We start from the raw sequence: 24,182 nt of genomic DNA, 5'->3' as shown, positions 1-24,182 counted from the left end.
CGTTTCTTTAAAAACAGATTTCATTACAGCCTAATCATCCAAATTTGTACTAATTTTTTCCAAAGAAGAGGAAAGATATTTTTCGACAGTAGTGCCACGTGCCACACTCTCATAACTAGATCTTTTGGATGACAGGGCTCCTACAGTGTCAAGAAAAATCAAAATTCCTTATACAAAGCACAAAAATTACCACTCAATAGTCTACTGCAGCAGCTTAATCGTTTGCTGGAAGAATAGCAAATGAATCCCGTTTTGTAAGTCTGTAATTGCTCTGCTCTATCTCATCTTCACACAGCAACTCTAAAAACTTTTCTGACTCAGATGATGGACTTATTACAATTGAATCAGTTTGCCTGTTTCTACCAGACCAAAGTCTCATTTCCCTATAGAAACCACGAACTGAAAATGAACAACTTACAGTCCCATCTGTAGATTCTCTAAGATTGTGAACAAAGTCAAACAACTTGTTCAAGTCTGGAACATTTGGAACCTGCAATAAATAATGTCAAGAATCATCTAGAATTAATACATACGATATTACAAATATATTAAACATAAGAGGGATCTAAATTGTACAGAAGCGAGCTGTCTCTCACCCCTACCTCAATCGAAACAACTCCTTCAAGAAATACCTATCAAGCATAAAAAAAAAATCTTTGGATCTCGTTTAAATGTATTCTGGCATAAGATCAAAGTTTCAAGTTTTATGCTTCTTTCAACATATTTAGGTTATCAAAGCGATGCAGGGATGCCAGTGGGATTTTGTGACAATACCTGAAAATTTATAAAAATGCATAGGCAAACAAAAAGACAGGTAACAGACTCGATCAAAGTGGGGATAAACAGAAAACAAAAACAGACAAAATTATGTGTCGTTGCAAAAATAACAGAAATAACAGAAATAACTTCAAAAAATGTTTATGGAAAAAAGCATCCCTAGGGATGGAACCTCCAAATCAACGCACAACTGCAAAAGGACAGAATAAGAAGCCTTCACAACTTTCTAAAGAGCTTAAGTTTTGGTACATGATTGCAACACTGGACCTCTACACAAACGTATTGTCCTTTACCAACTGAGCGAACAGTGCCAATAAAGTCAGCTGAAAGCTTAAAGAAAAAAAAAAAAGTAACAAAAGAAAAAAAAAAACAATCAGAAGCTCACCATCGATGAAATGACACTCATTTCCTCCAGGCGAGACAGAGGCCTCATGTTGTGGTACAGGAACATTGTCAGCATCTCAGGGGAGAGCCACTGCTGCTTCGCGCTACCGGCAACAGGAGGCTCCGAAAGGGCAATGATGCGGAACGATGGATGGATTGGAAGAATCTGCCTACAGGCATAGCAAGACAACAGTAGACACATTAGAAAAGAATAACAGAAGTATTTTTCTTACCGTGACAACATTCCAGTAATTCATACTTCCTGTCATACAAATACAGTGAACCCCTCAACTAACGAATTTGTTGGGTCTGACTTTCAAATTCACTGAACTCGTTATTTCAATTACAACAAGGTGTGGCACACACAAGCGTTTTACACTGATAATTCTATGAGGAAGCATATCCTAATAGAGCTGGGAACGAATGCCAAGTTTACCAAAAATATTCACTTTATTTAGTGCCCCACCCTGATCAACTGCAGTTGAGTTTCAAGACAGGGATGCTTTCTTTTCCAAAACAACCATTGAGAATGAACAGGAATACGCCTAAACTACAGCTCAGGCTAAGAACTGGATTGAGTGTTCCAGGCAAACATTCTATGGCAGGAGCACGTATCATCCTGGTGTGTTCTCTTGAAACATTCACTTATTGACCTTGAGGAGCCACCAAAAACAAAAACCAACAAAAACGCTATATACCCTTACAACCGAAACTAAAATGATTTTGGTTTATCTTCAATATTTCCACTTGCAGTCCTGCTGTCTTACATCTCTGCAAAGACAGATACAGAAGAAGTTTCCTGCCATCTGTAATAAGGCTGCCGTTGAAATAAACATTAATGTGCATTGCTGTTCAGTTTTTATTGATGCAAATAATATATTATTCGAATATACCTATATGTGAGGCAGCGTAGTAAAATCAGGCGCTCTTCAACATAGAATGAAATTGAAGAAAATGGCATTTTTCTGCCAGTTGGGCAATTTTTATCAAATTTTTGTCTTTTGACTCAACATAGTTTATGTCCATTTAAAAACACATTTCCGTGTTGATTTTACTGAAAAATGGTAGAAAGCACGAAAATGTAAATTTGCAGTTTCCAAGGTCTCTCAAGCTATAGAAATGGCCAAACTTTGGCAGCCATTTTCTTGCTTAATTTACCTCTGCTAACGGGCAACCCCTGCCTCCCTTAAACACAAATAACTCGGCTTTTGTTCAAGATAGATGAGTAATTCTTTCACCAAAAGCAAGGCAAATCAATAGGCTATAAGATTATACCAATAACTCCATATACCCAAAAAACCGACGAACGCATCGTGACACATACAACTTTCAAGGATAAATTCCTGAAAGTGGTTTGAGAGATGCATCTGATGTGATGTGCTGTATTATTGTCAGCTTTATTTTTCTCTTCATATTGAATTTTTATGGAAGTAATCATTATAATTTAAATTCTGTGTATATCCACATGTCGTGTTTTTACCATTCCTGTCAACCACAGAATAATTTCCCATTGGGACAATGAAGTATCATCTTATCTTATCTTATCAAATCTCACTTGTCGTGAAGTTCCTGATCAGTCATTCCTGTTTCTTCTTTGATGTTCTCATACTTGTCCTGGCTGAGCAGTCTAGTTCCATCAAACAACTGCAGTTCTCTCTCACTGACCAGTCTGTGAAAAAAGTAAACATGACCAATGACTTAAGTTGAGGGCTTGCAACTAGAAAGTTTTTAATCCAGAACTAAAATTTGAGCAAAACATTTTCATCAGTTATTGCATCCACACAAATTTTACATGATATATCGATAAATCTGCCAAGGGAGAGGACTTTGCTTAAATTAGAGTACGATCTAGCAAAGGATCTTAGAAAATGAATTAAAGACATGACCCCTAACTGAGAAATGTCAAATTTTAGGCATCTGAAATGAAAAGTCAGGGCAGCTTTCTAAGATAAGTCAGACTTTTCATAATTAAAAATTACTTTTCTAATTGAACCATTTCCTTAAACTTTTTTTGCTAAACTTGACCAAAACTGGCAGGTTAAAAAAAGGCAGCACCATTGTTCAACCTGCCCGAGGCAGCCTATTTTCTCATAGAATTTCCTTGACGGTGAGCTAGTCTAAGAGAAAGAAAGATCACCAACATAAATCTGTGGCTTTGTTTTCATCTCTTATGAGGAAAGTTTCTTAGTAGTCAGAATTTACTTATATCCCCTGTGAGCAAGAAAATGTCAACAACAGGATTTTGATAAGCGCACAGAAAGTTCAACTTAAAGTGTGACCACTGTTGTCAAAGAATGAGAGCAGGAAAGGGTTAAATGGTCAAGCTCCAGAAGCCTAATGGCCAAGCTCCAGATGCCACCCGTTACTTAGTCACATTCGCTTCATTTGTCGGATAAACAGACAATCAAACTAACCTGTGTAAGACAGAGAATGAACCAGCATTGACTCTGTGGACTCCATCCAGCACAGCAAGGTTCCCCTCTAGGGCTGCAGTCACCAGCGGAGTAGGTCTCCAGACAGTGTCCCCATTGGCTAGTGTGGTTCTTTGTTGTAGCAAATCCCTCGATGTCATGTCCTGGAAAATTACAGGTTAAAATTTTTAAAAGATGTAAAAGACAAGATGTCTTTTTATAAAACTGTTCACGCAGCTTGTCTAAAACTATGAGAATGAACTCATGAATTCCTACATTTATTCATTTGAAGAAAGTAACTGTTATAACCAATGGTGAAAAACCTCGTGCTGGGGCTAAACAGCGTTGTGGCACGTTCCCTGGTTGGTGGATAGGGGAGCCCTTCTGGATGGTCGTTGCACCGGATAATACGGATGAACGTGCTGTGGACCGACATAGCCTAAGGAGAAGGAAAACTCTTGACTCCAAACCGGGGTACCAGACAGACCCCGTTTAGCTACCTTTAGGACGAAAGAGCGAACCTGTCTAGGAGAAGGAAAACTCTGATTCCAAACCGGGGTAGACAGAGCTTGCTCAGCCGTGGAAGGCAGTCTGTCTCGGAGAAAGTAACTATGATCTCAAATCCCAGGCAGACAGTGCTCCTTAGCCTTTTCAGGCAGACCGTCTAGGTGGAGGAAACACTGACTCGAAACCGGGGCAGACAGAACTCGCATAGCCTTGGCTGGCAATCTGTCTAAGAGAAGGAACTCTGGTGACAAACCAGTGTTGCTTTGTAGCTGGCCCTGAGAAGTCAAAAGACTAAGGGAGCAAACCCCGACAGAAAACCAGGCCGAAATCAGAGGTACCAGGCCGAAAGGTGCAATGAAAACAAAAAGGCATAACTGCCGAGCCAGCAAACTGTGGTGCCACGTAACAAATTTCTGAAGAATGAAGAAGAAGAATGGTGAAAAAGACATAATGTAATGAAGTAAACAAAAACGAAAAATATAAACACAAAAAGATAAAATGAACATCTTTTAAAAAGCACCACACTTGTCTGCTGATGTTTTCCATTGTTGCAAGAAAAGAAAGGACCCTCATTCCTCCAATTATTAGATGGAAATCAAGAAGCCATATTACTCACAAAATATAAGTAGGATTGCGAGGCCTTTCTCTTCTTACAAAGTCAATGGTTCCATGCACATTCCCAATAAACATACAAAGACAAGACTCAACAAAGTAGGGTGTATCATTATTTTGATATTTATTAAGCTCTTCCTAAAAATGTAAAATACTAAAAAAATAAAGCCTTCTAAAAACTCAAGACTACAAGAAAAGAGGCACCTGTCAATTTTCACTTTGAATTGTCAACAAAGAAAACAAATTCTCTTAAACAGACAACAGTATCTTGAAGACATAAGAGGCTAAGCCTGTAAATAATAGGGCTTCCATACTTATTTTCGTCAACAATAAGTACCATGTGTAAATCTTTATTTTTTAAATAAGTGTTTACCTGGTACAGCATAATGGGCTCCACGTGATAGCCTAGCAAGTCTGCGAACTGTTTCACCACAACACTCTTGCCACAACCCTGGAAGGAAAGAAATTTCATACAGGATCGCATCAGCAGGGATCCCATAAAACAAATACAGAATGGCTCCATTATGCCTGTTTTATTTTGAACATTCACTCATAAAACTACATGTGGCAATTATGGACATGGTTAACTGAGCCTACACAGTTATCATAACTGCATCAAACTTTCTCTAGTTTTTTACGCCTCTGCACTTAGGGGAAAGGGATGGAATTCAGATTCCACTCATTCCCCATCCTTTTTCATTTTGAGGTTCTTATCTTTAGGGCCTAAACTTAGATGATCCAAGGGCTTTATTTGTCATGTGACCTTTACAGTGAAACATCAACAGAAGTCAAAACAGAATAAAGGCAAAATCTGCTTTCATCTAATTTTTATCTTACAGTCCTAAAATCTTTATTTTTAAGCTTTGAGTGTTTATTGTATTGAAATGACAACCAATTCAAACAAAAAAATAACTCCCAAATTAATACATATACTGTTTTCATGTTAAATTCATATTTCCTAGTTCTATAGTGAAGGGCTTCCAATTTTTTTTGGTGGCCTATATGGATGGGGTTCTAGCCTTATCATGGAAATCCTCACTAAACGACCAGTTTAAGATATATATGAAAAGAGGAAAAATGACCTTTCATTCCCAAACATGTTAGTGAAATATAACTTTTGAAAAACTTTAGAATTTAATTCAAACTGAAGAAATATCAAGTAGGCTAAGTCAACAGTTGCTTGGGCACTGAATAAATACTAGTCAACTGACAAAGACATTTATTTGTATGTTTCACATCAACCACATAGAGCAGTACAAATTAATAACTGTTGGAAAGGGCAAGAGGAGAAATTCTTCATGTCAATAATTGCATTGGTCATATACATGGGCAACAAAATCTTTCTTTGTAAAGACTTGATTTTCTCTGTATTTAAAAAAGTTTTATAAATAACCCAAACTACAAATAATAAGTCTTCGTTACCAAATCCTTATACAAAGTTTCAATTGGAACACAAGTTTATTTATCTGAGTTAAAGATAAGCACATCAGTGTGTGTGACTGTCAAGATTTAAAATAAAAACCCACAACAACAAAAATGCATGTACAGACCAAAAAAAAAGCCAAACAAGCCCCATGTACTTGGACAATTATTATGCAAATAAGGCAAAAGTACCTACAATTGAGAACTCCACTGACTATAATCAAGCTATAAAAGATGGATATGAAAGTACCTTAGGCCCGATGATACAAAAATCTTTTGACATGTGAGACTGGAGCATCTGCGAGAGTACTGAGTCATGGTAAGGTGTGTTCACAAAAACACTCTCTGCACTGAGAGCTTGACTGTCCAGACTTCCTGCAGGTACCTAAGAGGGTTAAAGATCACAGAGATTATCAGTTTACTGGTCTACACTGAGGCACACACACACACACACACACACACACACACACACACACACACACACACACACACACACACACACACACACACACACACACACACACACACAAACAAAAAACACACACACACACACTTGGGAATTGAACTCACGTCTTCTGAGTGTAGTGTCAAAATATAATAATAATAATTATAATAATAATAATAATAATAATAAATAGCATTTGTATAGCGCATATCCCCGCTCAACAGCAGGCTCAACAGCACTTTACACTATATTATTACCCCAGCAAACCATAGAACACTCCGAAACATTCTCATCTTCCCGGGAAGCATACAGTGCAAGCAGCTGATTAAGTGCTCAAACACAAACAAACTGACAAGATCTTTCGCTGTCTATAGCCAGGTACCCATTCCCACCTGGGTGAAGTGAGGAGAATTCGTGTAAAGTGCCTTTCCCAAGGACACGTCGGGTCCCTGACGGGATTCGAACCCACGTCCTTACGGTTGCGAGTCCGAGAGTCTAACCAAATATGTTACCTGCGGCACCGGTAAAATGCAGTACAATAAAACATTCTTAAAATCTCATAAAGGAGGATTCAGGCATTGTGCTCTCCCCAGGTTCTGCGTATAAAACATGATAAATAAACAATTTCTAGAGTATAGTTGCTTCCCTCACTCTCCATTTCTCAGCTCAATAATATACCTTTAAGAATAACGATGAACCAAATTATCGTTTGCAGGGAAATGTTAGGGCAATGTAAAAAAATTCAACACTTTGATGTTTGAATGTGCAACTTTCTGGAGCAGCCTGCCTGGTCTTTTTAGATGAAACAAAAGACTATCTGGTACGGACTTCATTAAATAGGAATGTGAACGATACTTTAAAAAAGAACCAAATGAAGAAAGTATTTTGCCACCTTTCTTTTTACTACTCAAAGGTTTTTTAACTTCTTTTGACAGGCTGAAAAAAAAAGTAACTTTCAAATGAGTCATTTTTATACCAGTCACTCACCTCAAAGGAAAATGTTTTCTTTCCATGCTTCAAACTGACACCGGCTGAAATTTCCCCTCGGTCAAGGCCTGCAACTGTGGTTGGCGCTTCAGACTCAATACGGGAAATCTCAAATTTCTGAAAAAGTGTGTTAAAGCTTTGCAATTATTTGAAAATTTAGAACAGGGGGTGATCTATACAGGCTTGTCAGTGCTTCCTCACATTTTTCAGAACAGGTGCAGGAGCCCTGATGTAACAGAAGCCTGTTACCTGCTCATTAAAATATCTCTGATCATGAAATAATAGAAACCTAAAAGAAAGACAGGAAACCTCAAATTAAGTTTCTAAAATGTTCAGAATATGAAAAGGGAACGCAATATTCATTACATGTTTGCAAAATCTGATATTACTGCAACAACTTTCGTTACACAAAAAATTCATTTTCATTAAAAACTATCTCAGTACTCTGTCGGGACGTTAAACACCCAACTTAAGCTATAGTAGGAACATTCTGAGCATCGAAGCAGTCTCAAGGTAATCAGAAGTTTATTGCACAAAATCGATCATGTGTATTTAACCCATTGATACCGGCATACGCATCCGTGGGTAGATATCCTTTCATACCGGCAAACGCATTTGGTACGCATCAGCTTGGGTTTGTTCTATCACGAGACGAGCACGCGACCGATGGACTTGGTATGTTCCACAATGGGTACTTAATCCATTTTGGAATACTACCAATCAAAGTGAAACTTGAAAATATGAAATATTATCGTGTTAGAAGCGTATTTATAGACTACCCTAAAAAATCAGAGGTCATTAGCTCCTCTGAACAGCGAATTTTGCCGATTTTCGGGCCTTGGTTACGGGCTTTTCAATGCCGCCTACCCTATCATGTTTGGTACCGTCCGAAAGGTCATTCCCCCGTCCGTCATAACAGTTCAAAATAGTCGTCGTAATATGACTCATTACTTTGCTATTCCCGCGGAAATTAGCGTGGGGTATGAGAGCAACGCGTGCTCTCATTGGCTCGTTCTAAAACAAATAACCCAAAGTGTCTATAATTAGCACCGGAAACCTCCGAGGGGTGATGTCATTACCAAAAATAATACCGAAAACACACCCGCGCATGCGCACAGCTATATTTTTTGTCACATCCGCAAACAAGAAGACGCTTCGAAGCCCCGCTATCTGCCAGTTCGTTTCTTGCGTTTTTCGCGAAAAGGACGGACTATTTCACTTCGCTTGCGAAAATCTTTGTGCAAAGTGTATTGTTTTACAACAATGGCATCTAATCTTTTCATGACGATGTGAGTGAGGGTAGTGATGTTGAGGTTGGAGAGTTCAGCGACAACGACGGGGATGAGGTGGTGAACGGAGCTGTCAACTTGCCTGAGGCGCGCGGCGGTAGTGTTGGTCATCCGACCGATCCTATTGACCGTGCACAAGGCGACGACGACTGGTTTCTCGGGATGTTCGATGACACCGTGGAAGTCGACGCTTTTTTTCATAACAAGTGGACGACGACGAATCTACAGCCACGAACTGCTCGTGTATTCAAAGGTATGTAGTATGTAGCGCCATAGAATTATAATTCTTTCCTCGCTTCTTACTGTTTCACTGCCTACTGTATTTGTATCTCTGCACATGACCATTGATTGCATGCTTGGGGTTTTTTTAAATTTCATTTAGAGAAAGCATCATGTGATTCTCTGCTTTGTGAATGATTACATTATGGGAAAAACTTGTATTGTTCGAGATTTTGACCGAGATTTTTTTATATATACGAGTCCTGACTGTATTACGATTAGGCGTTATTGTTACTTTTAGTATTAGGCTATGAACAATTGGAGTTCTCTTCCAAAATCGGAAAGAAAAGCTCTCAGCACTTTTTAGATATCCGATAATAGTAATCTTGCAGAGGGACATTTGTAGTGTTGTTCAGATCGACTAGTTGTTTTTATATTATTTACATGCGTAACATTTACCTTCACAGCCATCTTTGTTTTCTCGTGTACGAAAAGTAACCTTTCACTCCTTCCCCACCGTTCGTCCCTTTTCTGTCTATATTTCAGGTAGAAAAAATGGTGGCGATAACGCCTAGACTTCTGCAAGCATTCAACCCCGGACGGAAGAGCTCTGGGTTTCAGGATTTCATAGAGACTCCACCAACAGCCTGATTGGAGACGTCACCAGCGAGAAAGAAGGAACTCAGCATCACAGCAGGCATGCATGGCAATGTTTTGACTGCAGGCCACCACGGTGGTACACGTCAACACGGAGAGCAGTCAGCGGCGATAACATCCCAGGAGGAAGGAGGAAAATTCAGAACCCAGATCCACACCAAGGAAGATTTGCCCAATTCATATCCAGTGGAAGTGGAAGATAAGTGGCCCGTGTGGTTTTATATTGTGGTTTTTCTTTTGTGGATTATTGTGTTTTCACTTTGGATGTGAATTTTGAGCAAGCGTCGACGGGTAAGTAGGGCCTGTTTTTGTGTAACATATTAACATTTTATTTGTTGTGGGGGGTTTTTTGTAATTAATCCTAACACAGTTATTCAAAATCTATGTATTGTGGAAACAGTTCATATTCAGTATGTATGCATTGAAAAAAAGGACATATCTCTTCATTTTTGGCTGACTCAAGAACCATCCAAAAATAAAAAATTGGCGACTATTTTCAATTTGACATAACTTATGCAATAATCAATGGATTTGAATTTTTTTTTTTTCCAAAATAAGGGCTTTGAATACTTCACATTCTACATAAACATTGTAGGAGTAACTTGTTTTTGAAATGTTGAATTAGGGGATTTTCAGTTGTCAAACTTTTAGAATTTTTTTTTTTAAGGCCCTTTTTCAAATTACTCAACCTTCCCTAAAACTCAATCAAATTGCACAAAAACTACATGAACACATTCAAAATTCAATTTCCTTTACAAAAATGTTGTATCTATACATGGCAAATAGAACACATTCACAATATTTTCATTTCTGGTCTCCCCCCAAAATCATCTGGAAATAAAAAATTGGTGACTATTTTGAATTTGACATAACTTCTGCAATAGTCAATAGATTTGAATAATTTTTTTTTTCAAAGTAAAGGACTTTGAATTTTCCACATTTTATACGCTGACACTGTGTCTTTCTTGAAAAATAAAAGTTGAATTTGGGGATTTTTAGTCATTCAATTTTTAGGAAAAAAATAATTTCAATTGCCTTCTTTCAAATTACTCAAACTTTTCTCAAACTAAGTCAAACAGCACAAAAACTACATGAACACATTCAAAATTCAATTCCCTTTCCAAAAATATTTACTTTGTGAGGGTTTATTCCTCAAATAAAAGAGCTATAAGCATTTTCCTGACACTACCCCAGTTTGCTGGTCAGTTTGCTGGTGATCAGGTAAAATGCTCAGTTCCTGGGGAGCAGCTTTCTGGCAGGGGCCTTAGTCAACAATGGGTTAAAATAATAATCAGCCTAACCTCTAAACCAGTCGTTTTAGGAATTTTTAAAAAAGAACAACACGAGAAAAATAACAAGAGCAATTGTAATATCCATGAACTTTTCACCTTTAGAGTATCTTCCACAGCAGTCTTGCCTTCTTTACCCAGCATTACAGAGTAGGGGTACAATCTCTGCAGCAGTTCTGCATCTGAGGCATTTGGCATGCTATTCTGAAATGTTCAGAAACAAAAAAATGTTAAAACTTAAGTGCGACATTTGATTTCTAAGTTCTAGTCTATATGCAACAATAATATAACCTTAAAGATTACCTAGAAATTTTTTTTTATTGACAATAGATTAGAGTGTCCTCTAAATGTCCTCATAACCACAAATAACATAGTACCAATGCTTCACATTCCCCTAAACTTTGGTGTCTTCACACATACATTTTGCAAAAAATACATCTGATTAGGCACACACAAGCACACACACACACACACACACACATACATACATACATACTGTTATATCTCTCCCCAAACTGACAAGGCACAAAAAACTGTTAATTCTAATATTTACTTAACACTGACAACTTGAAAGAAATTGCTGTCATACCAAAATTTTGACTATGTGTCGTAAATTATCCACAGGGAAATCTGGCAGCCCAAGGGATGAGGACTCTTTCTGAAGCATGGCAGTGGCAAAGGATACCATATGGGCCAATCTGAAATTCATAGAGTGTGTTGTGTTTGTTACCTGTTAGGAAAACTTGTTTCACATCACTCTAAACCATTCTCAGTAGCCTTTTGATCAAACTATACAGAATGTATTTTCTCTGTACACTTTCTGGCCAACTGAGCAAAAAAGTTTATCGTTATACTAACTGTATTTGATTAGTGACACAAAAAAGAGAACTTATGGACTTACTTAATTGTATTAAGAAGACTGAACAAAATCCATAAAAATAAGTATTAAAATTATTTTTACATCTTGTCCTTTATCCTTTGTCAAACAATCTGTGTCAAGTAGCAGCTTTTAAAGGTTATCATTTTTTTAAACATATAGTACAGAGTTCAGTTCTATGACCTCTCCGCATATAATTCCTAAAAAAATGAACTCATTGAAAGTAAAAAGGGAAATGTGTATTTTCAAATTAAGGAATATAACACAAACCTCTCTGAAGGAACATTTGGTGCTAATTCCTGGAGCTCTCCAAGCATTTCCTGAGGAAAAAGAATTTAATTGCACAATTCATCATCAAGACAAATCAACAGAGTATCAACAGTATTAAATAATTTATCTCAAATCAACAAATCTATCAGGAAACAAAAGATGACATCCAGCAGAATACAAACTATGGAAAACATCACTGGTCCCATTCTTTTCTGAATGGTATCTCATTCAACAAAAGGAGTTAGAAAATGATTTTAATCCAACATCATTCTATAACATTTGTTTCCTTCTGTCTTGGTACGACATAGCATGAAGACGCATTCAGCCTGCAAAAGTCAATGATTTGCTGCAATATCAATAGGGACCACATTTGTATGCAGCATTTCTACTCAGCAAGTGTTCAATGTGCTTTGCAATAACATAACACGAACATGATATACACATATTCATGCGTAGTAAAATGCATGAATAAACATGAGCTCTCTCACTTTCTCTAACACATAAGCAAAACACACCCAGAGACAAGAACATGCTATGCTCACACAAGTGCACACCACCCACGCACAAACACAAACACACACAATATCATTCAGAGTGAACAAAACAATAGGACAGGGAACGAAACTGAGCTTACCCATGGGACTTCTCACCTTAAAAGGAGTAGGATGGATGTCCCGTGCTTGAAATCTAGATCTCAGAGGTGGATCCAGAGGGTTGCCTTGGTAACGAGGTACTGGAAGTCCAAGGGCAATGACCCTGAAGTCCTTACTGACTCTAACAAGACGGAGAGCATCCAGTTCCTCTTGGGTGTGATCAGCTAGGAGCTTATCGTATCTGTCAGCTGCCATAAGGAACCTGCCATCATCCAGCTGCATCTCCCGGTTTTCCAATAAATTATTGAGAACCGGGAGGACATTCCGCTCCGCTTTTTCAATCCCTTCCAAAACCAGAACCCTACCATCCAGGGCTGCTCTCACAGCACACTATGAATCAAATAAGAGGAAATCAGTTAAAGAAGAGAAAATGAAGAGTTCATTTCGAAAGCAGAAAAATAATATTTTTATTCTAAAGTTTGAAAGAGAATCAATGTTTACTCTTTTCGTCTTAAAGCTGAATACTTGATGAGTGAACCAGTTTTATTCTTTCTTAACAACCAGATAAATTTACAATTATCATACACATATGTATACTTCTAATATATAATACTAATGATCATCATGATGATGGCAGCAAAATCATCACTATGCCAACTAACAAAACAAAACACCAATTTATTAAATTTAAAGAAAGAAAATTAATTGTAGTCTTTAAAAATTCTAAGAATAATCCAACTTGCCTGGTCTATGTACGATGCAGTGCCACTTTCAATTTCTCTCCGTTGTTTGAGGTCTGACTCGGTCGTGTCTCTGGACAATGACACATATTCAATCTCCCGCTTTGTCAGTTGCTGTAGAATTACAAAGATAAGGTCATCTAAATAAAAATAATCATTTGACTGTTATTGCATTGTGAAAATAATATAAATATTTTTAATTCTTTTAAATAGTCAGATAAATCCTTAACTGCAGTTCCATTCCGATTTCCCATGATCTTAAGTTTCACAAAAAATCATAGACATAATGATGCATCCAAACCCCGCAAACGCACCAACTAACAAATACATAAAGACTAGAGCATTAGCAAACAGGAGTCATTGGTGGATTCTTAAAATCCTCCATAGTAAAACAATTTTAATTATAAGTCCTAGAAGGATCATAACTGTTCTTACAAAATTATCGTCTCATAACATATGAAAAAGTACCCAAAAAATAAATTGTTCTCACATTATATTAACACTTTGCGGTCACTCTGCCCAATAACATGCTGGTGAAAATTATCCGAACTGCACCAGCCCCGAGAAGTCTGTTGCAGTCGCTCTCCTGGCTGGGTGACCACATGGGGTATTTTGTACTGCTGGCAGTGCGACTGCAAAGTGTTAAATCTCCACAGCTATTAAAGCTTCAATTTCTTATCTCCAGGAAGTCGCTCCCAGCGGCTCATGGTCGCAGCCACTGTGCTGGTGACTTGCTGGCAGCAGCTTGAGTACATTCCTTTCCGATAACTTAGACGTCAAATTACTTTTCGGCAATTGTCGAAAACAGGTCTCTTTCACCGAAAGTCCATTCATTAGATGAAGAACAATGTTTAAAAAGTTAACTTCTTTCGAAAGAGCTTACACTTGTATGGGATAGAGTGCTATGTAAATGCAGTCTATAACTATTACTACTATTAAATTACCAATTTTGTGACGCATATGTCACTTCTCACCTCTGCTGGTGGGGGGCCCCGTAGTTTTACTATGGGGGAGCAAAGAATACACCTGCCGTGATACTGCGTGTCGTAAGAGGCGACTAAAAGTGCACAGGTCTGGTCGCCCGAAAAGTGCCAGTTTGCGGAGGGCCAACTACCCAACCCAGTAAAAAACAGTAAGTTACAGAAACACGGACAAACACAGCTTTTTATTTTTCGATCTTGGGAGACGGAGGAGCTTCTGTATCAGCAGGAACAATGAAGGAAAGCCGACAAAGCCGAAAGGACTCTTCTGACCCGAAACCTTCTCTGTCGAACAAGTCTCTCCGGATTGCGTCGTGGAATGTTCGCACCTTGTATGAAGCAGGAAAGAGTTCTCAAGTAGTACAAGAGATGAAGAGATACAGGCTGCACATACTAGGAGTCAGCGAAACACACTGGATACAGTCTGGACAGAAGCAGCTCAGCTCGGGGGAACAAGTATTGTATTCAGGGAGGGAAGATAAGTACCATGCGGAGGGAGTGGGAATCATTTTGAGTAAGTATGCACAGAAGTCACTTAGAGGATGGGAACCACACGGGGAAAGGATCATCATGGCTTCATTCACTACAAGGAGCAAGAACATCAACATGAATATAGTACAGATCTACGCCCCAACAAATGATGCTTCAGATGAAGACAAGGATGCCTTTTACAGCCAGCTCCAGGGGGTCATCGACAAACTACCAAGGAAGGATGTCAACATCATAATGGGAGATGCCAATGCCAAGATTGGTCAGGACAACGTTGGGTATGAAAGAATTATGGGACAACATGGCTTGGGACAAATGAATGAGAACGGGGAGCAATTCGCAAATATATGTGCTTTCAACAGTTTTGTTATTGGAGGCTCTGTTTTTCCCCACAAGAAGATCCACAAAGCCACATGGGTTTCGCCAGATGGAGTGACGGAGAACCAGATAGATCATTTTTGTATCTCTCGTAAGTTCAGGCGTTCAATGGAAGATGTCAAAGTACAGAGAGGGGCAGATGTTGGATCGGATCATCATCTGCTGTTGGCAAAACTGAAGCTACGACTCAAAAAGCACGGAACCAGCACAGGAATCAAAAGAACCAAGTTCCAAGTAAGTCTCTTGGACGGACACAAGAGAGAAGAGTTTCAACTGCAGCTGAGGAACAGATTTCAACCTCTGGCTGATCTTGACGGGGAGGACACGGAGGTGGATACACACTGGACCAAGGTCAAAGAAGTCTTTACATCAACATGTCAAGAAGTACTCGGTGGGAAGAAATGGGAGCACAAGGAATGGATTAGCCAACACTCATTGGATCTAATTAGGATAAGAAGACAACTGAAGGCAGAAGCGAATGCAAGTAGAACAAGAAGATCAAAAGCGGATGTATTGGAGCAGTACAGGACAACAGCTAAAGATGTCAAGAAATCAATAAGAAAAGACAAGGAGGAATTCATAAACAGGCTTGCAGAGAAGGCAGAGGAAGCAGCGATAGGAGGGCACATGCAAATCCTTTACCAGACCACAAGGACACTTGCTGGAAAATATGGGAAACCTGAAGTACCTGTAAAGGACCAAGACGGGAAAAGCATTTTTGGAAAGGAAGCTCAGTCTAAGCGATGGGTAGAGCATTTCAACAGTCTCCTGAACAGACCACCACCGAGTAACCCACCAAACATACTGCCAGCAAGAAATGAGTTACCTATCTGCTGTGATGCTCCATCAAAACAAGAGATTTTGGATGCCATTAAGAAGCTGAACAAAGGTAAAGCGGCCGGTCCTGACCAGATTCCACCTGAAGCCCTAAAAGCAGATGCCAATGTGACGGCAGACATCCTACTCCCACTGTTTACCAGGATCTGGAATGAGAGCAAGTTCCCAAAGGATTGGAAAGAAGGACACCTCGTGAAGCTTCCAAAAAAGGGGGATCTCAGCAACTGCAGCAACTATAGAGGGATCACTCTTCTCTCAATACCAGGTAAGGTCTTCAACAGAATCGTTCTGGAAAGAATCAAGACAGGAACGGATCCAAGACTGCGGGATGAACAGGCCGGTTTCCGGAAAAATCGCTCAACCACCGACCAGATTGCCACGCTGAGGATTATTGTGGAACAGTCCCTGGAGTGGAACTCCCAGCTGATTGTCAACTTCCTTGACTACGAGAAGGCCTTTGACAGTATAGACCGAGCGACACTATGGAAGATAATGAGACACCATGGAATCCCACAGAAGTTGGTGAACCTCATCAAAAGCATGTACGAAGGGACAAGTTGCAGGGTTGTACATGATGGCCAGCTCACGGACAGCTTTGACATCAAGACTGGAGTGAGATAGGGATGCTTACTATCACCGTTCCTCTTCATATTGGCAATCGACTGGCTGATGAAGGAAACCACCAGAGGACACAGAAATGGTATACAGTGGACACCATGGACACAGTTGGACGATCTGGATTTCGCAGACGACTTGGCGCTTCTGTCGCACACCCAGGAACAGATACAAGCAAAGACTTCAGTATTAAACAGCCTATCGGAGTCTGTTGGATTGAGGATCCACCCCGGAAAGTCAAAGGTACTAAGGACAGATGCACAACGAAAGGAGCAGGTCACAATAAAAGGAAAGGCCCTAGAAAACGTTGAATCCTTCTGTTATCTTGGGAGCATAATTGACAGAGAGGGAGGAACAGGTGCTGAAATAAAGTCCCGCATTGGAAAAGCACAGGCTGCTTTCATATCTTTGGATAGGATTTGGAAGACCAGAGAGATCTCACTTCGAGCAAAGCTGAGGATTTTCAATTCAAACGTGAAGTCGGTCCTGTTGTATGGATGTGAGGCATGGAACGCATCGCAGACTTGTATAAAGAGGATCCAGGTTTTCTTGAACAGGTGTTTAGAAAGTTACTGAGGATCAGATGGACAGACAGGGTCACCAATGTGGAAGTGTTAAGGAAAACAAGACAGATCCCAGTCAGGGATGAGGTAGGAAGAAGGCGGTGGCGATGGATTGGACATACTCTCAGGAAGTCAGGCAGCTGCATAACAAAGAAAGTTTTGGATTGGAACCCACAGGGCAAGAGATCAAGGGGAAGACCTCGTGGAACTTGGAGAAGAATCACAGAAATCGATGTACAGAAAAGTGAGAAGACATGGAATAACATCAAGAGGCTAGCCCAGGATAGAGAAAAGTGGGGGGTGTTTGTCCGTGGCCTATACCCTGGTGCAGGGTGAGAAAGGCAATGATGATGATGATATGTCACTTCTACATTTCATACACAAAAGGGCCCTGGCATAGTGCCCCCCCCTCCCCAGCCCCCTTAAGTAAATATAAAACTTCCATAACAGGATCATAAAATCTTCTCACCAAGTACATCAAGGCGATCTGTCGGCGTAATGGCCCTGGTGGTCCGATGAGAAAGACATCTTGTCCAAGGGAATCCTGATTGTTTTACAATATATATGAGCATACATATAAGATTTAGAAACTTTAAATCAAATTTTACAACAAAACTAAAGCAATATTATTCAAATACGAAGATCAAAATATATTTGAGTTTTCAGGTAGATCCTATATTAAGCATCCAAATATCATATATCTTATGATGAATAAATCACACTACTTTTAAAGACTGATTTAACATATTTCTGTCACACTGGTGGCATATCCACTTCTTCAAAGTTGAATTAGGCACTTCATGCATACTCAAGGCATCAGGTCCCAATTTCTCAGGGCCAAATATGAAGATGTAGGGGTGGAATCCATGAGCAGCTGTGTCTAGTAGCTGTGTTACTTCAAGGTTCATACTGAACAAAGCCTCAAGCGAAGGAAGCATCATTATCAGTCATCAAGTGTTCTGCTGTAATTTCTCTAAATGTTATCAATAAGTTGATTTTTTAATATTTTTTTTTTTTGGGGGGGAGAGATAATTTTTCTTATAGTCTTGTTCTGATTTTGCTTTTTTTTTTGGGGGGGGGGGGGAGGGGGTGCAAAACAAAAGAAAACTGTCCTTTATTTTTTATAATTTTCCTAACCATACCATGATGGAACAAAAACAATTGTGAAACAGACCTTTTGCATTATCCATCTCAGATGTCTCAGGACGGATTGTGGAAGTTGATCTTTTACTGAAAATATGTGATTAGAACAAGATATGAAATCATATGAAACAAGGCAGATAAATTAGCAGAACATGTTAAGATAAAAAGTTTGTATAAACTGATGCACAGAGTGTCAGAATAAAACAACATGAGACGAAAAAAATTCAAACATTTTGCAAAGTTCTGAACTTCAGTAAAAAAAATAATTAAAAACCTCCTGTAAGAGAAACTGAAAGGAAACTAATAATTTAATCATTAAACCCCAAATTGAACAAAATAAAACCCCTGCCATAAAATAGACACTTCTACAGAAAATTGTTCTATGAAAAAGGCATTAAGGTAACATGACTATTTTCATAACTGCCACTTTCATTATTTCATACCCAGTCCTGCCCTTTATTTGACTATACCAGTTGAAAAGACAATATAGCATAATTTAACTTAGTTACGAGTAGAGAACTATTTATTTATCTTTACTAGAAAATAACTTACAATATTTCCTAGGAACCAGTTCTGGATACTTTGCGTCAGCAACAAATTTGCTGACATCTCCAATGCTCACTTTCTTTCCACCTGGAAAAAAAAGAGACAAAATGAGTCAAAAAAGACCTGAGCCATAAAAAACATAAAACATGTTGACTTAATATTGATAGAAAAGAGAGAGTAGGACTTTAGAATATGAGCGGCAAAGTCAACAAACTGATGACAAGTAAAATTTCGTACATTACTGGGCCTACATCAAAAAGCTAACAAAAATCTTTAATGTAGCACAGAAAAAACGTCGGACCTCGGAAGACTGGCAAAGAGCTATATATATACCAATATGGAAAAATGAAGGAAATAAAAAAGACTGCAACACATCTTACTATAGAAGAATCTCTCTTCTCAGTTATACTGGGAGATACAAAGACAGTAGAAGAAAGGACAAGACTGCAGCTCGAAATATATACACCAGAAAATGGAACAGTTGCAGATGCATGCAATATAATTCGCACTTAGACAACAGAATTATCAAGAACTAAACAGTCTTTGTGGACCAAGAAAAGGCCCTTGACAGAGTAAATCTAGACAAAACTGTAGATAACTGGAAGAATACGGAATCAGAAGACAAATGCCAGACAACATCACGGCATTATGAAAACACCAAAACACTAAAGATACTACAACATGGAAAGAATAAATGGTTCCAAGTAAGATCAGGAAAAAGACAAGGATGTGTGTTGTTCCCCTAACTCATAACGAACATGGACAAAATAACAGCAGAGAAGCTAAACCAGAAGACAACACAATCAATGAGCTGCTTTTTGCTGATGATTAGAGCATGTATACTACTAAACAACATCGAAAAGATCCTCCAAGAACACATATAAAACGAACACAAGTTCCAAAGACCACAACATGAAGATCAGCACAAAACTGAGGCGATGAAAATCAGCAAAATACTTGAACCACTAAACATCAGAGTTCACAAATGCAAAATCAAGAAAGTAGAAGAGTTCATACCTGGAAAGCAAGTTCACTCCAGATAGAACGATAGACAGAGAAATACAAACCAGAATAAAAAAGGCCAATGCAGTGACTTACCAAATGGCACTATTACAGTTTCGCACCTCAACATGATCACAATGGGCACAAAACAAAAACTCATTCACAGCACCTTTGCTTTTTATACCAACACAGTGCTACCAAGCCAAAGCGTGGAAAATAAGAGTCGCCAAGAAAAATAAACACCTGTGAAATGAGATGCCTAATAAAAACATTGAAACTCGCAAGAAGAGACGGGGTGAAAAATGAGATATTCAAATATATTATAACAACGTGGCTCAGCTTCTTCTGCTTAAAATAACATGGATCAATAAAGAACGCATAAAATATGATAAAATGGTTGAGACATTTGTCAACACTACCACCAGACCATATAGCAACAAGACGGCAAAAGCATCGTAGACTTATACTTGAGCAGAAATCAATAGACATATATAGAGGAAGAGGCAGAACCAGGAAAAGAAGGATAGATTTTTCTTTTTTCTTCTGGCATTGTATATCTATGAAAGTCAAGAGGAGGTGCAATTTTCTTTTGGAGGACTTCCTTGACACCATCCAGCCAAGTTGGAATTTTACAGCTGGTTGATTTGGTGACATTATCAGATGACCAAACAACTTGATTCTTCATTGCTCTCTATGTTGTTCCAGGACCAGTTTCAACCCTGTTAGATTTTGGACAGTTTTGTTCCTTTATATACTTTACTTTACTTAACTTTTCCGATCCAGCGGCCATTTGGGTTCTAGCCCTTCGGTCTGTCGATATGTAAAAAAATTTACAGGTTTAAGTTCCTTCATCAGTCTTTCCTAAAGACATTAATTAATTTTCTTCAAAGCATTTCATCAAAGCATTTCATCTCACAGGCATAATCTTCCTTTTGTGGGGGTGTGTTTAACCGCCATGTCTGGTTTTGGTAAATCAGTGTTGGAAGGGAAAAAAGCTGTTGATAAGTTTTCTGTTGAAAAGTTGTCTGATAGGAGATGGGTTCGTAGAGTGGTGACAAAATTGGTTGTTACTGCAATTTATTTGCCTTTTGAGTCCTCATTTCAATTTCCAGGTCTCATTTTCCGTCATGAAATATAGGAGAAGAGATAAAAGGATAAAAGATATTTGATGGGAAAGACCTGAGCAAACCACACCAGAGCATCCACCAACCACACACCACCATAAGGTAACAGAAGCTGGAAAAAGTAAAAAGTAAAGGCTAGGCCAGACTTGAGTTGGGGATACAACATTTTCAGAACAATTATTCTTTTCAAAAGAAAGTGTACCAGGTTTGCATATATATAAATAGAATACTATTTTCATTACTTAAAAGACTTTTGAAAATATGTGACGCGTTACTCCATCATTACTTTATCAAACACCACATATATATGGGCATTGTAAGATGGTGGGAAGTTTGCAATCTGGGCATTATAATTTTCTCTCTCTGGGCCTCATTTCTCTGGAATCTCAACAACAGCACAATTTTGCTTCAATTGTAGTTACAGGCTGCTGGATTTGTGTTCAAATGTCAAAAATGGACAGTAATGGCCATTCTGAAAATCAATTTCAAAAGGAGCAAGGGAAAGAGACAGGGACAGATGAGAAGCAGGTGGACACAGAGGCCTAAATGTGTTGATGTGTGTATTTTAAACAGTAAACCATTTGTGTTCTACCCCCTTAGCCTTGAGGACCCCTGCCAAGGGTCGGCAGCTTGACTTACACACCACTGTAGCAGAAAGGCATGCATTCAGTTTGCAAGAGCAGGATAAAATGGCATACATTGAAGTGTACACTCAATATTTTAATTCTATTATAACGTCATTGCACAATGCATTATAAAATAACACAATAAATTATAAATATATATATATATATAGTACGTCAGCTGAACTAACTTACTTCTCTAAACGGCATGGTACTTTCAAATATTTTATTTAAAATGCAATTACAGCTCTTGTCATATCCTGGAATCAAGATCAAAGGCTAATTTTTCAAATTTTAAATCTTTTCACTCAACCTGGCTCACGACACTAGCATTTGTGTCTGTGGTGTAGAGTCTAACGCTAATGTCTCATCGGTGCAAGATAACTTTACTACTGGTTTGAGTCACAAGTAGTCTGAGACATGATCTAGCTTGATGCCTGAGTGGGGACAAATTTTTATTGAGTACAAATTTGATCTCGGTCTGTCTGCTGGGATGTTGTAGACCTTAAAACCTCTCAATCCGGGTTGGCCCAAGCAAGCAAGGTGGGGGCCGCCTCCTAAACTAAAAAATGATTTAAAAATTGACTTAGCAAGGCCAAAGGAGGGCCTAGCCCACTTTGTTTTAAATTTTAGATTTAATTTCTTAACCCAGTGCCCATTATTGGCAGAGTTGGTGATTTTTTATTTTTTTTTCAATAAAAATTTTAAAAATCGATTTTTTAAATTTAAATCAGATTTTTTAAATTTAAATCGGATTTTAAAAAATTTTTTAATTCTTTTTCAAATGTCGACATAGTTTGGGATTTTTGTGGGTTAAAAGTATGTTCTTTTAGTGCAGAATGCATTGTCTTTATTTTAACTAATGATTAATTTAAGCAACTGCAAAAGAAAGCCTTAATCTGCTATATCAGTGAATTATGGCTACAGACAAAAAATGAAGAAAATGTCAGTCTAAAAGGAAGGGGGGAGGGGGTAATTATGCACAGATAAACTTGCATTTTATTACCGTGTGTGTGTGCGCGCTTGTGTTTGTCTAAAAATAAAAAGAAAATGGTAATTTCAATTATGAAAAAAAAGTAAATTGAATACTGTATTATTTTAACACTGACAGGGGGGAAAGCAGACTTTTAAGCATGATTATATTAGTCTACTAAACCTTATATCTGTTTTATAAAACCAAGGAAAGGAATTCTGAATGTTTAAAGATGTAAAAACAATACATTTTTTAAAAGTGATTTAAATCACTGAGTTTTATTTTTAAAATCAAGTTGATTTAAATCTAAAACATCAACTGATTTAAATTGACCTGATTTAAATCAACCCAACCCTGGTTTTCAATTATGAAAAAAAAGATTGAATACTGTATTATTTTACAGTGACAGGGAGGGAAGCAGACTTTTAAGCATGATTTTATTAGTCTACTAAACCTATACATAATCTGTTTAATAAAACCAAGGAAAGGAATTCTGAATGTTTAAATATCATGTAAAAACAGCATACATTTTTTAAAAAGTGATTTAAATCACCGATTTTTATTTTAAAAATTAAGTTGATTAAAATTTAAAAAATCAACCCAGCTCTGATTTCAATTATGGAAAAAAAGTTTAAAATTGAATACTGTATTATTTTACACTGAAAGGGGGGAAAGCAGACTTTTAAGCATGATTATATCAGTCTACTAAACCTTATATCTGTTTTATGAAACCAAGGGAAAGGAATTCTGAATGTTGAAATATATGTAAAAACTGAATAAAAATAATTTTTTTTTAAAGTGATTTAAATCACTGATTTTTATTTTTAAAATGACGATTTAAATTTTAAAAATCAACTGATTTAAATCAACCTGATTTAAATCAATCCAACCCTGATTATTGGCACTTTAATCGGTTCGGTTCATGATTCAGTTCGCTTTGGTAAGCAGGGCTAGTCAGATTGAGGGAGAAAAGCTACCCCCTTGGTACAAACCAAACAAAGCCGACGGTGACCCTAAAAACACGTTTGTTTTCAAAGCCGAGGGTCGGGCAATCGGATTGTTATAGGGGGTGCCCACTAGCACGATCGGGTAAGGTCGATTTGGCAGTTGGGGCTAGCCAAATTGAGGGCGCAAAGCAGCCATCGTGGAACAAACCAATCGATTCGGTCGGTGACGTTAAAAAACAAATGCGTTTGTTTTCAGGGCTGCGAGTGGCACGATCGGGTGGTTTACAGCCATTCACAACAAGGCTGAGTCACTTGTCCATGTTGACACTGCAATGTCAAGGTCGGGCATTTCCGCGCGAAATATATCAACAATTAACAACAATCATACAATGGAGTCCATCGACTTAGAGTAGAATATATTAAAATAGATCTAGAAAGTTATTGAATTGATGTAACCCATGTTTGTGGGATTCCAGGCTGCCG

The 24,182-nt window shown here is 38.2% G+C and overlaps 1 protein-coding gene across 1 annotated transcript in view; it reads right to left on the bottom strand.

Moving 5' to 3' along the window:
* Positions 1-24,182, bottom strand: part of LOC101856581 (von Willebrand factor A domain-containing protein 8) — a 67,865-nt gene that overhangs the window by 42,631 nt on the left and 1,052 nt on the right. The window contains exons 2-16 of the mRNA XM_005100814.3: positions 19,037-19,117; positions 18,516-18,571; positions 17,811-17,885; positions 13,483-13,593; positions 12,797-13,129; positions 12,147-12,196; positions 11,589-11,697; positions 11,099-11,203; positions 7,546-7,662; positions 6,364-6,498; positions 5,065-5,142; positions 3,576-3,736; positions 2,717-2,830; positions 1,163-1,331; positions 419-490 (exon numbers count right to left, since the gene is read on the bottom strand). Of these exons, the coding sequence (XP_005100871.1) occupies positions 419-490; positions 1,163-1,331; positions 2,717-2,830; positions 3,576-3,736; positions 5,065-5,142; positions 6,364-6,498; positions 7,546-7,662; positions 11,099-11,203; positions 11,589-11,697; positions 12,147-12,196; positions 12,797-13,129; positions 13,483-13,593; positions 17,811-17,885; positions 18,516-18,571; positions 19,037-19,117 (1,766 nt within the window). The remainder of the gene's footprint in view (positions 1-418; positions 491-1,162; positions 1,332-2,716; positions 2,831-3,575; positions 3,737-5,064; positions 5,143-6,363; positions 6,499-7,545; positions 7,663-11,098; positions 11,204-11,588; positions 11,698-12,146; positions 12,197-12,796; positions 13,130-13,482; positions 13,594-17,810; positions 17,886-18,515; positions 18,572-19,036; positions 19,118-24,182) is intronic.

Source organism: Aplysia californica, unplaced genomic scaffold, assembly GCF_000002075.1.
Source record: "Aplysia californica isolate F4 #8 unplaced genomic scaffold, AplCal3.0 scaffold00261, whole genome shotgun sequence".
Classification (NCBI taxonomy): Eukaryota; Metazoa; Mollusca; class Gastropoda; order Aplysiida; family Aplysiidae; genus Aplysia; species Aplysia californica.
The sequence above is the reverse complement of the archived record's forward strand: the minus strand, read 5'-3'. Positions and strand labels throughout refer to the sequence as shown.